Source organism: Primulina eburnea, chromosome 12 (assembly GCF_022965805.1).
Source record: "Primulina eburnea isolate SZY01 chromosome 12, ASM2296580v1, whole genome shotgun sequence".
NCBI lineage: Eukaryota > Viridiplantae > Streptophyta > Magnoliopsida > Lamiales > Gesneriaceae > Primulina > Primulina eburnea.
This window is the reverse complement of record NC_133112.1, coordinates 7,977,462-7,991,027: the sequence shown is the minus strand read 5'-3', so window position 1 is coordinate 7,991,027 and position 13,566 is coordinate 7,977,462. Positions and strand designations below refer to the sequence as shown.

Below are 13,566 nucleotides of genomic sequence, written 5' to 3'. Positions count from 1 at the left end.
TATAAAATTAATTCTATTTATCAAAACCAGTGTTCTAAAAAGCGGTAGGCGGTAGACGGGCGGTCACTTACCGCCTAGCGCCTAGGCGTTTAGGCCGCCTAGGCGGTTTTTTTTAAGCCCAAAAATCTTGTGACATATACGAGTTTTACTATAAAATACAACTTTTATGTCTAAAACTATGATTTTCTATGCAATAATAAATTAATAATATTTAGTATATAGATATTAATACGTTTTTATATATTACTAATATTGGTCAATCACTATCATATGTTTGCTACAACCTTCGTATAACATTTTTCCGACAAAATATATAGATATTAAGTCTAAACATCTATTTCTTCTTGTTCATCTCCATATTTTTCCAACACTTTTTCTGTATCAGATTCAAACTCAAAATCCATGGTGTCTTCCTCCTCTTCATCCGATACAAATTCTTCTTCGTGAAGTTCTCTTACATCTTCGACATTTGTCTCTGCATCTTCATCTCCACCATCAACAATCCATCCTTGTGCCATAGTTGCTTCAGTTGTAAATAGCACATCTACTCCTTTTTCTTCTTGTCTTCTCCTCTTGTTGATGATCTTGGCATTAAATTGAATATAGACTAAATTGTTCAACCTTCCGGTATCTAGTCTATTTCTTTTTTTTGTATGAATTTGGATTAAAGAAAAATGTTAATATTGAATACTTATTTAAAATTTTAGTAATAAATACAGAATAATTAATCAAGTGCTTACCCCCTCAAAAGTGCTCCAATTTCTCTCACAACCAGAAGAACTTGTAGTTAAAGAAAGAATTCTTTTAGCCATTTTTTGCAATTTGGGTACACCATTTCCATAAAGATGCCACCATCCAACTAAATAAACAAATGAAACAAGTCAACAACAATTAGAAAACAAAAAAAAAACACAAGCAATAAAATTTACAAAATAAATTAAGTTCTTACCCGGATCATATTTCTCATCATTTTTTGTGTATCCCGCCTTAGCCAATGCTCTTCCAAATCCACCCTCTTTGTTGATATACTTCAAAAACTCCACATTTGCTTCTCATTCCTCTCTTAGGCCCATTTGAAAACATTGAACATTGGATAAAAAGTAAGATTTTAAAGGCCCAAATTTTTTTTAAAAAACAAATCCGCCTAGGCGCTATCCGCCCAGGCGGCGACCATCCCGCCTAGGCGGCGGCCGCTTAATGTGGCAGCGCTCAGCCCCGTCGCCCAGCCAAAAATCGAGGCGGTGGGCAACCGACGCCTAGGCGGTGCTAGGCGGCGCCTTTTAGAACACTGATCAAAACATAATTAAAAAAAAATAAAATCTTAACTGCAAATACTCAACCGAAGCATATTTAGTAAAAACAAATTAAAAAAATATATAACGAGCTGCCGGATTAGTAAAGCCGATCGTAACTCCCACAATCGTCGCCGAGCTCCACCGCGTGGCCACTTCCGACACGTATGCCTGCTTCGTCATCTCGATTGTCGGTAAACCACAAAGTAAGCTGCTTTATTTGCATATTCTTGCTTCAGATACGATGCTGTAAATTTTTGCTAAAACTTCCGGTGCTGTACTTTTCACTTCTGCATTAACTTTGTTTTCGTTATGTCATTTTGTAGGTGAAGAATCGGGTAAAATGGACAAACGAGAAAAGCATAGAATTTTGATGGTGTCTGATTTTTTCTATCCCAACTTTGGTGGCGTAGAGAATCACATTTATTACATATCTCAATGCTTGATAAAACTTGGCCACAAAGTTAGTGAACTCGTTTAATTTCCAAATTCGTTTTTTTTTTCCTGGTTTTGATGGTGGTGATTAGGAGTTCTGAAGGGGGACTAGCTGTACTACTCATAAAATGAAAATAGTTCCTATATCATGATGTTCATGTACAGTTTTATTTTTACTAAAAAGATCTTTCGCCCCCCTATAATCTTAGCATCCCTGGCTAAAATTGCATGCGGTTGGAAGTTTTGCCCGCTTTCATCTCCAGATTAGTTGTAGAAATATTATAAACAGTACGAATGTTTAGGCTTTTATTGTTTGGCAGGTGGTTGTTATGACTCATGCTTACAAAAATCGTTCAGGAGTGAGGTATATGACAGGTGGGTTAAAAGTTTATTATGTGCCATGGAGACCATTTCTCATGCAGAATACGTTGCCTACATTTTATGGGACTTTGCCGATTGTGAGAACAGTTTTGGTAAGAGAAAAAATATCTCTGGTGCATGGACATCAAGCCTTTTCAACTCTATGTCATGAAGCTCTAATGCACGCACGTACAATGGGGTACAAAGTTGTGTTTACTGATCATTCTTTGTATGGTTTCGCTGACGTGGGAAGTATTCACATGAACAAGGTTTTACAGTTTACCCTAGCAGATGTAAGCCAAGCTATATGTGTTTCTCATACAAGCAAGGAAAATACAGTTTTGAGGTCTGGATTGCCACCTGAAAAGGTTTTTGTTATTCCTAATGCTGTGGATACAGCTGTGTTCAAGCCTGCTCCAAAGCGACTCGGCAATCATGAAATAGTTATTGTCGTGATCAGTCGATTGGTTTACAGGAAAGGGGCGGATCTACTGGTTGAAGTCATCCCTGAAGTGTGCCATTTGCATCCCAACGTATGGTTTCCCGTTTAGCCTATCATGCCTTTAAAAAAAAAGCAGTTTTGCTCTTCAGAACATTGTTGCGTGAAAAGGCCAAGTTTATGGCTGTTGAAGGAAATTATGTTAGGCCTTCATGAAAAAAAGTGGCTTAGCAAAATCAAACCGTTTCTGCACTTGAATTGCAAACGATCTTCATCTATATGTCTCTCATTTATCTTTTTCTCTACCGTGCTTGCTTACCAATCTGGACAAAACCGAATTTTATTCTCCTTGATGCACGTGAACATATCAATTGCCCATGCATGGGATGACTCACCTTTCATTTGTTTATGGACCAACACTTGCAAAACATCTGCCTTTGTGTTTCAAGAGTATCGACAGCAATGTTATATGTATGCTGTTGAATATTTTGGTGCTGCCAACTTAAAATTGGTAATTTGATGCAATAAACAACAATGCTAGTTCAATTTTGGTGAAGTCTTGACCATGTTCACGATATAGTCTAGCATTAATGCCAAACATCTGTGCATCCAACTAACCCTGGTTATTATTATGTAAAAAAAACTTCACCATGATGTTTGACCAATGCCGAAAGACTCCTCTTTTTTGTAGTTGTGAAACTTCATGTTAAACTGCCCCCCACTTCGTCTATATTTTACACAATCTTGAACTGCTTAGCTGGGATAGTGAGTATATGTCTGCATATGCTCTGTCATGCTGTTCACATCCTTTGTTAATTTTCTGAAGGTTCGGTTTATTGTCGGTGGAGATGGACCTAAAAGAGTCCGATTGGAAGAAATGAGAGAAAAACACTCTCTTCAAGATAGAGTTGATATGTTGGGTGCTGTCCCACATTCTAAAGTACAGTCTGTTTTAATAACTGGTCATATATTCTTAAATAGGTATCTTATCCTTTTAAATTGTTAGTTTGACGGAATTGATTGAATATTTTAGATTATTATTTCATCTGTTTTCGACTTTAGTTTAGACTTGAGTGCTGGGCCTGTGCTTCAACTGTAACGACTTTGAATATTTGATGTGTTCCTTGTCTATCTATTTAACGGTACAAATTTTTTATACCTGATGATTTGTTTAATTAAATAATTAATTATTGAGAACTAATTATATTTTTATTTTTGACAGTTCCTTAACCGAAGCATTTTGTATAGCCATATTGGAAGCTGCTAGTTGTGGATTATTGACTGTCAGTACACGAGTTGGAGGCGTCCCCGAGGCACGATCGTCAGAATTTTTTACTTTTGTTGGAAAGTTTGATGACATCATGCTAATAATGTGGGAATGATACATTCAGTCATCCAGGATTATAATATTTTCAGGATGTAATTTATTTCAGGTTTCTGAAAAGTTTTCCTTGTGTCATAGGTTCTTCCAGGTGATATGGTGGTTCTTGCAGAGCCGGATCCAAGCGACATGGTACTGGCAATTACAAAAGCAATAAACTTACTTCCCCAAATCGATCCACAATCAATGCACAATCGTGTGAGTTCTGTGAAGCTAAAAAGGAATATATTGATATTCTATGGCAATGATACTAACATTTATATTTTGTTTCTCTATTATCTCAAATTAAAATGTAATTGCTTTTATATAAAATTAGGGGATCCAAATATAAACAATTCTTAAACTCATTACTGCATGTAGTGTGAGATATTGGCATGGTGAAACATGTACGTGTATGACCTTTTTATTTAAAGATGTAGGATTGAGTGCTTGATCAAATGCCCTTATGTAATCTTCAAGTTCATCATCTGCATTCTAACCTAAGTTGTCAAATATTGAGGCTTATTTACATTATTCTAGCATATATATGCGCTGTTAAATGTTGAGGCCGGCTTTATTTTGTGGACTGAGTACAAAATGTAGTTTTCTGTCCAAGATACGTCAACAAAACGATAAAAGAAGCCTTATTAATTTTGTTTAGTTATTCCTCTGCAGATGAAAAAACTATATAGTTGGCATGATGTTGCCAGAAGGACAGTGATTGTTTATGACTGTGCTTTGAGATGTTCCAATCAGGACCTCTTGGAACGGTTGCCCAGGTATGGTCACCAAGTTGATTTTTTATGTAGCCTACCATATTTATAAAGAAATACACTTGTGTTTTCCCACACACACTATTTCACTCTTCTGAATGTGGTTGATGAACGGCCCCGCCCCCTTCTTTTGTTGATTTCATGAGGGCCAGTTGTTCATGTGAGATAAAACAACATATCCTATTTGATTTTTGCTTCTCTGAAGGTGCTAATTTTCATTGACATAAATCAGTGTCCAAAGTTTGTTAAGTTGTGATGATTCTCATTGACACTTGCTATTCTCATGGCTATGTTTAAGGTTTTTGGTGGTTGATATTTGCTCATAAGAGGATTAGTGCCATTTTAAATGACAAAATATTGAAATATCATGTTGTATTTTCTTTTTAATTTTAAGTTTTCTCTCTCCAAATTAAGTTTTTGTTGAAATGACAAGACGTTGAATTACAGTACTTATTGAGAAAGCATCATAACCTTTCTTTTATATTTTTAGGTACCTTTCTTGTGGTTCTTGGGCAGGAAAGCTTTTTTGTTTGCTGATGATATTGGATTATTTGTTTTGGCTTTTGTTGAAGCTGTGGCAGGTATAATATGCAATCTCTTTCTGTGGTGTATCTTCAGTGTTTCCACTATTATTCGATTTATTTGTTTTTGTGACATTGACTGTCAATATCTCCATAGCCTGATATGGACATAGAGGTTGCACTCGATGTTCATCTAACTAGTTCCCAACATGGAGAAGGGACGTGGGATTCTATTGAAGATGGGAGTTCGAAGTAATATACAGATCCATTGGTTCACTACACGATGATGGCTGACTCTTTATCTGCACTCTTTGTTGCGAATCTTTTACTGTTTTTGGGATTAATTCACAATTGTATCAAGCCTCGGCGCTCACCATGTATTATCATGTCAGATGTTATGACAGAAGTTAGAAGTACTGCTGAAGATTTGTCTGGTCTGTCGTAAATTGGTGAATTATGTTTGGTGGTTACTCAGGTTAACCTTGTCTTCAATAAAGTAATGTTGTATCCATGTACGCCAAAGACTTGATAGTATTTGAGCGCTTTTCGGTTGGCTGTTTTAAGTCTATGCATGTCTAGATAAAATCATAGTATCTTAGTTTATAGCCATTGTATTATGCTAGCTCTAGTTTACTGGGTCCGAAACACAGTGGCTGTTGCAGACTATGCACACAGAAAATTAGGCCTCAAGACTAAATAATGTCACTACTTATTCAGCTAATGTCTTCACTACTCTAATATGTCAAATATGTTCCTAACCATGATCCTGAACCCCAAGGATGCATCTACATAACTTTTTCTTACTTCTAGTGCATACATGTACTGCTACTTTTTATGCAAGCTTCAAGAAATAGACAAGAATCTCATCACCGACTCTCAAGCCCTGATGTACAGCCCGTAGAGGCTCTTAACAAAAGTTTCGGCAGGACTTCCATGACAAAAAGAACTAAAAGGCTATACTCAGCTGAAACTTCCACAATAAGCCCTATGGAATACTCTGGGGCTCAAAATGAGGCTCTGGAACTCCCTCAAGAATATATATGATGTTAGAAGAGAAGTTGTATAATTCAGAACTAATAACGAGTGCCTTAGTTATAAATCATATTTTTTGCTCCAACATCCGGCTGCAAATAATTTAACATTAAGCTGATGATAGTATCTTAATGTTTTCCCTCAATCATTGTATTCACCTTAATCTTGCTATAATCTAATATTAACTACATTATCAATATTGAGCTGCTGATAGCCTTTTCACTCTATATTACTTATCCATTCATCGGTTCTCAATAAGTCCACCAATTTTAGAACATAGTATTGATTGGTGGGAAATAGCCCGTCAATCCTAAACAGTAAACACCAGTACATGTTTGCTAGAGATTCGAAATGAGATTGTACTATATTATCAATACGATGGAGGCTATCCTGATATGTGATGGCAACAATGCAACATCACGAGTTCAACGGTGATTGTTGTACAATGCTACAGTGCCATGTGGGAATGCTTAAAATGTTTTGAACAGTTATTTCTTCATCGGCTTTAGTCAATCAAATTTGTAATATACATATAAAAGTTGTTTATAGAGCTCCTTGTGCCTAGAAAATGAGAAGCTGTGAAGTTAAAGAATTTTCCTTCTCCTTTGCAGATAGCCAGATAGGAATGTCGAGTGCAACTGAAACACTTTGTGTGCAAGCTCATGGAGCTAAACAATACAACGTGATGGGCATTTTGTTGCAAAGGTCATGGCTAGTAGATCTCATTACACTTACAATCCTACTCCCTTTCTTCATATTTGGAACTCCATATTCAATCTCCTAGGTGAGCAACCAGATACCGCAAAATCTGCAGGATACATCTCCATTTGGTTCATTCCTTTCAACTATAGCATCATGTTTGCAACGACCATCCAAATGTATCTGCAAGCACAACAGGAAAACATGGTCATTGCTTGGCTGTCGGTTACACAACTTGTGATCCATGTTATTTTATCGTGGCTTTTTATGTATGTTATGGAATATGGGATCAATGGGTGCACTATGCATTTCTTCGTGGTTTTTAGTTTTGGGAGAATTTGTGTACATTTTGTGCGGATTGTGTCAAGATACATGGAAGGGGTTCAGTGTTGCAGCATTGGGAGATGTGTAACCTGTTGTGAAGATCCGGATTCATGATCTGGTAAAGCGAAACTCTATTTACCTTCGTCTATTCGTGTGATGTTGTTTGATTGACACATTTGATTGTTGTGAATAAAATGCTTCAATTTTGTGCATTGGAATAACTATATAACTAAAGATATTAATTATAGATGCTAAAATCTTATTCATGTTATTATTCCAGTATTATGCTTTATGTGACAAAATCTGTCATCAACTTATTTTCTTATGCAAATTGTCTGATCATAGCTTGGAGTTGTGGTACTATGCCACCTAGTCTTGTTGGCTGGATATATGAAAAATACAAAGGTAGCCATATCCGCCTTCTCTATTTGGTAACTAATCCTTCACCCCAACACAAGCTTGCTTTACGATTTTCGGTCTTGATTTCGAGTCTTATCGTTGCATACTTGTCAAGAAAATAACCGAGATCACTAACTCATGAGAAGAAAAATTTCAGCCTTAATATCATTGGTTGGGAATTCATGATTTGTCTTGGAATGATGGGTGACTCAATGTACGTGAGTTATTTATTTTGATAAACAAATCCGTGCTACTTAAAGGCATCTTGATAGGTATCAGTTCTTTCTTTTTCCCGACAGTACGTGTTGCGAACGAACTAGGAAATGGAGATGCTAAAGCCATTAGATTTTCAATAAAAGTGGTGATGATCACCTCATTTCTTATAGGGATGTTCTTTTGGATCCTTTGCTTAGTGCTTGGTGATAAACTCCGATACTTGTTCACAGATGAAGAAGACGTCCCTCAAGACGTCTCGAATCTTCACATATTGCTTTCTTTAGCAATGTTGCTCCGTGTTTTTTACTCTGCTCCCAGGTAAGTTTTCTAAAGTTTCCTAAAGTTTCCTACATTCTATTATTTTCAAATTACTCCAAGAATAGGTTAGTTTTTTCTGTCATATTTGATCACTATATACTGTATGGACATCAGCTGTGGCGATAGGAGCAGGTTTGCAAACAAAGGTTGCACTAATCGATCTCATTTGCTTCTATTTTTGATTGGCTTGCATATGTGCTTCATTTTCAAGTCAAGGTAATAATAACAAATTTTCCATGTTTTTCCGAAGTACCAATTTTGTGTTTGTGTATGCATATATGATATATATACACATTTGGTACTTGTATATATATGTTATACATTGCTTCTAGTGGTATGGAATTATAAAAGTATTTGGTGATTTTTTGATGGGTATATGGGTTGGAATGATGAGTGAAGTAATAACTCAAACACTGGCGATAGGCTTCTTGACACGGAAAACTTGTTGGGATGAAATTGTAATTTTAATTTTATTATTATTTATTACTTAAAAAATGTTAATTAATTTGTCAATTAAAATTAATGATTATTTTAATTGCAGGTGGATACAACTACAGGTCGTCTCCAAAGATGGCACATGCAGTCTTCAGATGAAGACGAGCAAAATCTGTATCACTCTTGCTCCACGCGAGCTATCATAGTCGATATTTCGAATTAAACTTTTTTATCTAGTGCATGCCATTTAGGTAGGGTAGCAGACATTATTTTATGTACATATATCTGATAGATTTTTTAATAAATTATATATAGTGTTAAAAAAATTATTAAGATTTGAAATAGGCACTACAAAAAAACGGATGGCTTAGCGATTACTGTTTACAAACAACCGCTCATTTGCGATGGTTTTAAAAACCGTCGCTATATAGCGACGGGTGTTAAGACAATCGTCGCAACATAAAAGAATGCGACGGTTTAATAAACACCGTCGCTATTTTAGCCACTGTTTAATAAAAAACGTCGTTTTTTTAGCCACGGTTTACTAAAAATCGTCGCTTTTTTAGCCACGGTTTATTAAACCGTCGTAATCTATTGCGACGATCACACGACGGTTTAAACAAAACAGTCGCTTTTTTAGCCACGGTTTACTATGAACCGTCGCTTTTTTAGCCACGCTTTAATAAAAACCGTCGCTTTTTTAGCCACGGTTTATTATGAAACGTCGCTTTTTTAGCCACGGTTTATTAAACCGTCGTAATATATTGCGATGGACAGAAGCATAACCTTTGCTTGTTCAAAACAAGCGACGGTTTAATAACATCGTTGCTTTATTTAGCGACGGTAAATGTCAACCATCGCCGCGATGTGTGACGGTATAATAAAATATGTCGCAGTATACGGCGATAGTGAAATATAAACCGTCTTAATATAGCGATGGTTTCGTATAAACTGTCGTCGATCTATCGGCGACGGTTTTGCTTAACCCTTCGCCGATCTACATCGGCGACGGTTTGTTAAAAACATGTCGCTAGTGGCGACGGTTTAACTTTTGACCGTCGCAACTTGCCACGGTTTTATCTTAGACCGTCGCTATGATTCTATATATACCGAGACTCGAACATTTTTCTTACGCGATTTTCACCTATCTCTGGTAGTAACCATACTCTATAAATTTTTCGAAGTTTCGATTTTTTATTTTGTACTAACTATTTCGTATTTATTTTGTAGATTTGCTACTCGGTGCGATTTTTCAACGTTACGTGGAAGCAGGCATATCTTCGCGCAACATCAGGTTTTAAACTTTTTTTTTTTACAGAAAATTTAATACATGATTTTAGTTTTTACGTATTAGTTTATTTGTGTAAATTTAATACATTAATTTTTGCTTAAATTTAATATCTTCACGTTGCATTTGAGTCGACTCTCGATACATACCGTCGCTATATTAAACGGCGGTTTTTTTTTAAAAAACCGCCGACTAATATAGCGATGGTTTTGCTTATACCGTCGCTAATATAAGCGACGATTTTACTTATTTTGTCTCTAAACATAGCGACGGTTTTATAAAACCGTCGCTTATTATAGTGACGGTGTCTAAAACCGTCGCTGTTTATAGCGACGGTGTTTACGGACCGTCGCCTAATATAGCGACGGTCTTCTTCATAATACCGTCGCTATAGGTGACAGGAGCTGAAAAACCGTCGCTTTGAGAAAGCGACGGTAGGTTCTGTTACGGACCGTCAAACCGTCGTTAGAACCGTCGCTTTTACCATTTACCGACGGTATTAGCGACGGTTAAACCGTCGCTAAATTTAAATGGCATAAATTTTTTTTTTTGTAGTGAGGTTAGATCGTTAAATGGCATAAATTTTGACCATCATAATTTATGCCATTTAAAAAGTGATGGGGAGTAGTTTGTCCATAAATTTAAAAACACCAAAATTAATTTCTATAAAAAGCTCTGAATCCATAAAGCAATAATAATATGTGCATAGAGAAGGAAGAGTTCTTTGACTCGGTGTTTCCATAAACCATAATAAGCCTAGCTAGGTCCAAAAGCAACATATTTCCAGTTACAGACGTCTTGACTATAGTTAAGCACTACAAATTCTACATGTAGTTTACATTTGTCAAAAGTACCACATTTCCTAGTTAAAAGCATCCCGGTCTTGACAATACATTGGGAACTAAAGGATATCGAAAGAAACATTATACTTCATATTCCATTAATGACTTCTATAAATGTACAAAAATGACAAGAGGGTGGGGTTCTTACCTTAACATTACCTACTCACTGCTTGTGTACAGGTGGGGTCGTGGGCTGATGGCTATGAGCATAGAACCCGACGGCCGATGGCCTGAAGTATCCACCATTTGCAGGTGGCTGCTGCTGTGACGGTGCCTGCTGGTTCTGCCGCTGTGGATGTGCTTGCTGTGGTGGAGGGCCTGGCCTGGTATATGCAGTCGCGGAGTTAATTTGAAGACAGTGGTGTTAAATGTCCCACATCGGTTAGATAATTAACCTTTGAGTGACATATATTGGCTTCGACAATCCTCCCCCCTTGAGCTAGCTTTTGGGGTTGAGTTAGGTCCAAGTTCCAATCTTAACAAATGGTGCAGGAAGTATGTTGCTGGCACCATAGTTATATGGTAGCCCCATCATTGTAGATTGCATTAATGGATTCCCTGATACATTAATGGCAGGAGGTGCGAGCGGTGGTGGAAGGAACGGAGCTTGTAATGGGTTCAACTAGGACACAGACTGAATGCCTAACGACTGAACAGATGGTATATTAGTTGATGCTTGATGCGTAGAAGGAAAATAGGCCGAATTATTTCCCTCCAGGTTGGTCACACCTGAAAAAGGAAAGGGTATATCTAACTTGGGCCTTTTCAAACCGCTGTTTTTTGACGCTGCCTCTTCCACAACGAAAGAGGACAGAACAGGTGTAAACATCAAGGCAGAAGATGAGGAAGCGGTAAGTTTTGCAGCAACTGCAGCTGCCGTCAACTTTAGTGACTCCTCTTTGTTGATGGAGTTCACGAAAGAAGTTAAAGGATTGGAAGGTGGAGGAGCCGGAAGATTGTTTTTTGTCAGGGTTGGAGAAAATATGGGTTGGTTCACAGTAGGTGCTGAGGGTGGTGATGTGAGCTGCAGTTTTATATTGGCAGCTTTCTCAATCTGGCCCTGAGCAGCCTGCATGTTGGATAAAGTGTTAATCTCTTGTATCTATCACATCATGACATCATGGGCCAATACATAAAAACCAAAGTAATGAAACTAGATAGTTCATAATTTATTATGTAATATCATGCTTGAAGTCTACAGTTCTGGGAAACAGTGATCAGCTTCAAAATCCTGAAGCAATTTGCTTTCATGAAACTAAATGCCAAAACAAAGTAAACTAGAGGGTGGTGTACATATACAGTATATTAAAAATTAAATGCATAAGTAACTAGGGGTGCAAACGAACCGAATCGAGCCGAATAATAGTAAAAAAGTCAAGCTCGAATTCGGCTCGAAATAGGTATATTCGAGTTCGAGCTCGATTCGAAGTTCGATAATTTCAAATATTTGGGCTCGAGCTCGGCTCGAAATGAAGTTCGAGTTCGAGTTCGGCTCGAAATATTCGAATATATTCGTGAACTATTCGAATTATTGCTCGGATATTAAGGTTTGAAAGCTCGAAATGCTCGAAATATTCGAAATGTATTTATATATAATTATATTATATTAATAAAATATTAAGGCTCGCGAACTATTCGCGAGCTATCGAACAAAATAATTTGGGCTCGAGTTCGGCTCGAAAAAAAGTTCGAATGTGTTCGAGTTCGGCTCAAATTCGATAAGTTCGAATACGAATCGAATATTTATCGAGCCGGCTCGAAAAACTCGCGAACATGTTCGGTTCGTTTGCAGCCCTATGCATAACCTGCAAAAAGCTTGATGGCTTAATGACCAAGGAGTGACGTACAAATCAATTTTGAATGAAAAGACAGAGCAAATCAGGTAAATCAAATTGGCGGACTCTTGTAGCATATACACTATCTAAAGCAATTTAAAGCATCATTGTGATATCTTCGGGTACAAACTGATGACGTTAGGAATCATAGATAGCGTTCTAGTCTATCATTCTATATCTTGAGGTTGAGAAAAATGAATTATAAAGGCTCCAATGCAACACATGACAACATGGAAGCTAACACCCTACTAGCCCCTAAAAGAACTCTTGAGTTTGGGGAAGATGATTAGTAATGCTGAGGAACAAAATGGTCCGAGACGCTATACCAGTTTTTGTCCTTGAAGCCACCCATACAAAGACCGAAAACAACATGTGCCACAAATAGGGCCCAATCTGATCAAACAAGCATCACTTCTGAATCACAGCAGTCGGATTTGTTGTCAGACAATGGTTCAGAAGTGTCTGATGAAGACGATCCATTACCATATAACAATGAAGCATCATCTGAGTGGGAAAATCTTGATCAAATGAGAAGTTTGCATATCCACTGCAAAAATGAAAATGATGATAGCCAAGGAGGAAAAAAAACTGAGCAGATGAAGGTTTCTTGACAATAGCACGCAGTACCCCGTATGTTCCACCCCATCGGTATAAACTTTCGTTACTCTGCCGACTGTCTGTCCATGAGGCATAGCTTAGGTTCCATCCTTTGTACAAACCGTAGACATACATACACAAACGATACAAGATAGTTCTGATTTTAACATATAAACGTTAAATACATTTGACCGATCATGCTCCTTTTGTTCTTCTATCTTTTAGCATCTTGAAGGAAAATTTAACATACCCCAAAATGTTGCATAATATGATATTTGAGTCTATATACTATAATATGTTATATTATTAAAGAAAAATCTCATAAAGTAGTTAATTAATTTTGGTATTTTAAAGCATATTTTTCTTCACCTACCATAGTGCTCCGATTTCAGTCATCACAC

The 13,566-nt window shown here is 37.0% G+C and overlaps 1 protein-coding gene across 15 annotated transcripts; it reads left to right on the top strand.

The window, feature by feature from the left end:
- Positions 1–1,306: 1,306 nt before the first annotated feature.
- On the top strand, positions 1,307–13,363 carry LOC140807371 (phosphatidylinositol N-acetylglucosaminyltransferase subunit A-like). Of its 15 annotated transcripts, none has more exons than XM_073164194.1 (13): positions 1,308–1,498; positions 1,619–1,755; positions 2,048–2,620; positions 3,353–3,507; positions 3,749–3,839; positions 3,989–4,105; positions 4,562–4,665; positions 5,150–5,240; positions 5,338–7,353; positions 7,581–7,666; positions 7,792–8,854; positions 9,834–9,897; positions 10,914–13,363. In XM_073164194.1, the coding sequence occupies exons 2-9, from the start codon at positions 1,636–1,638 to the stop codon at positions 5,434–5,436; spliced, it is 1,350 nt and encodes a 449-aa protein (XP_073020295.1). In that variant the 5' UTR covers positions 1,308–1,498; positions 1,619–1,635; the 3' UTR covers positions 5,437–7,353; positions 7,581–7,666; positions 7,792–8,854; positions 9,834–9,897; positions 10,914–13,363. The 15 variants fall into 15 exon arrangements, with proteins under 15 accessions (XP_073020299.1, XP_073020295.1, XP_073020296.1 ...); XM_073164195.1 differs by having other exon boundaries at positions 5,338–7,666; positions 7,792–7,848; positions 7,934–8,854; XM_073164193.1 differs by having other exon boundaries at positions 5,338–7,848; positions 7,934–7,995; positions 8,081–8,854.
- Positions 13,364–13,566: the final 203 nt, after the last annotated feature.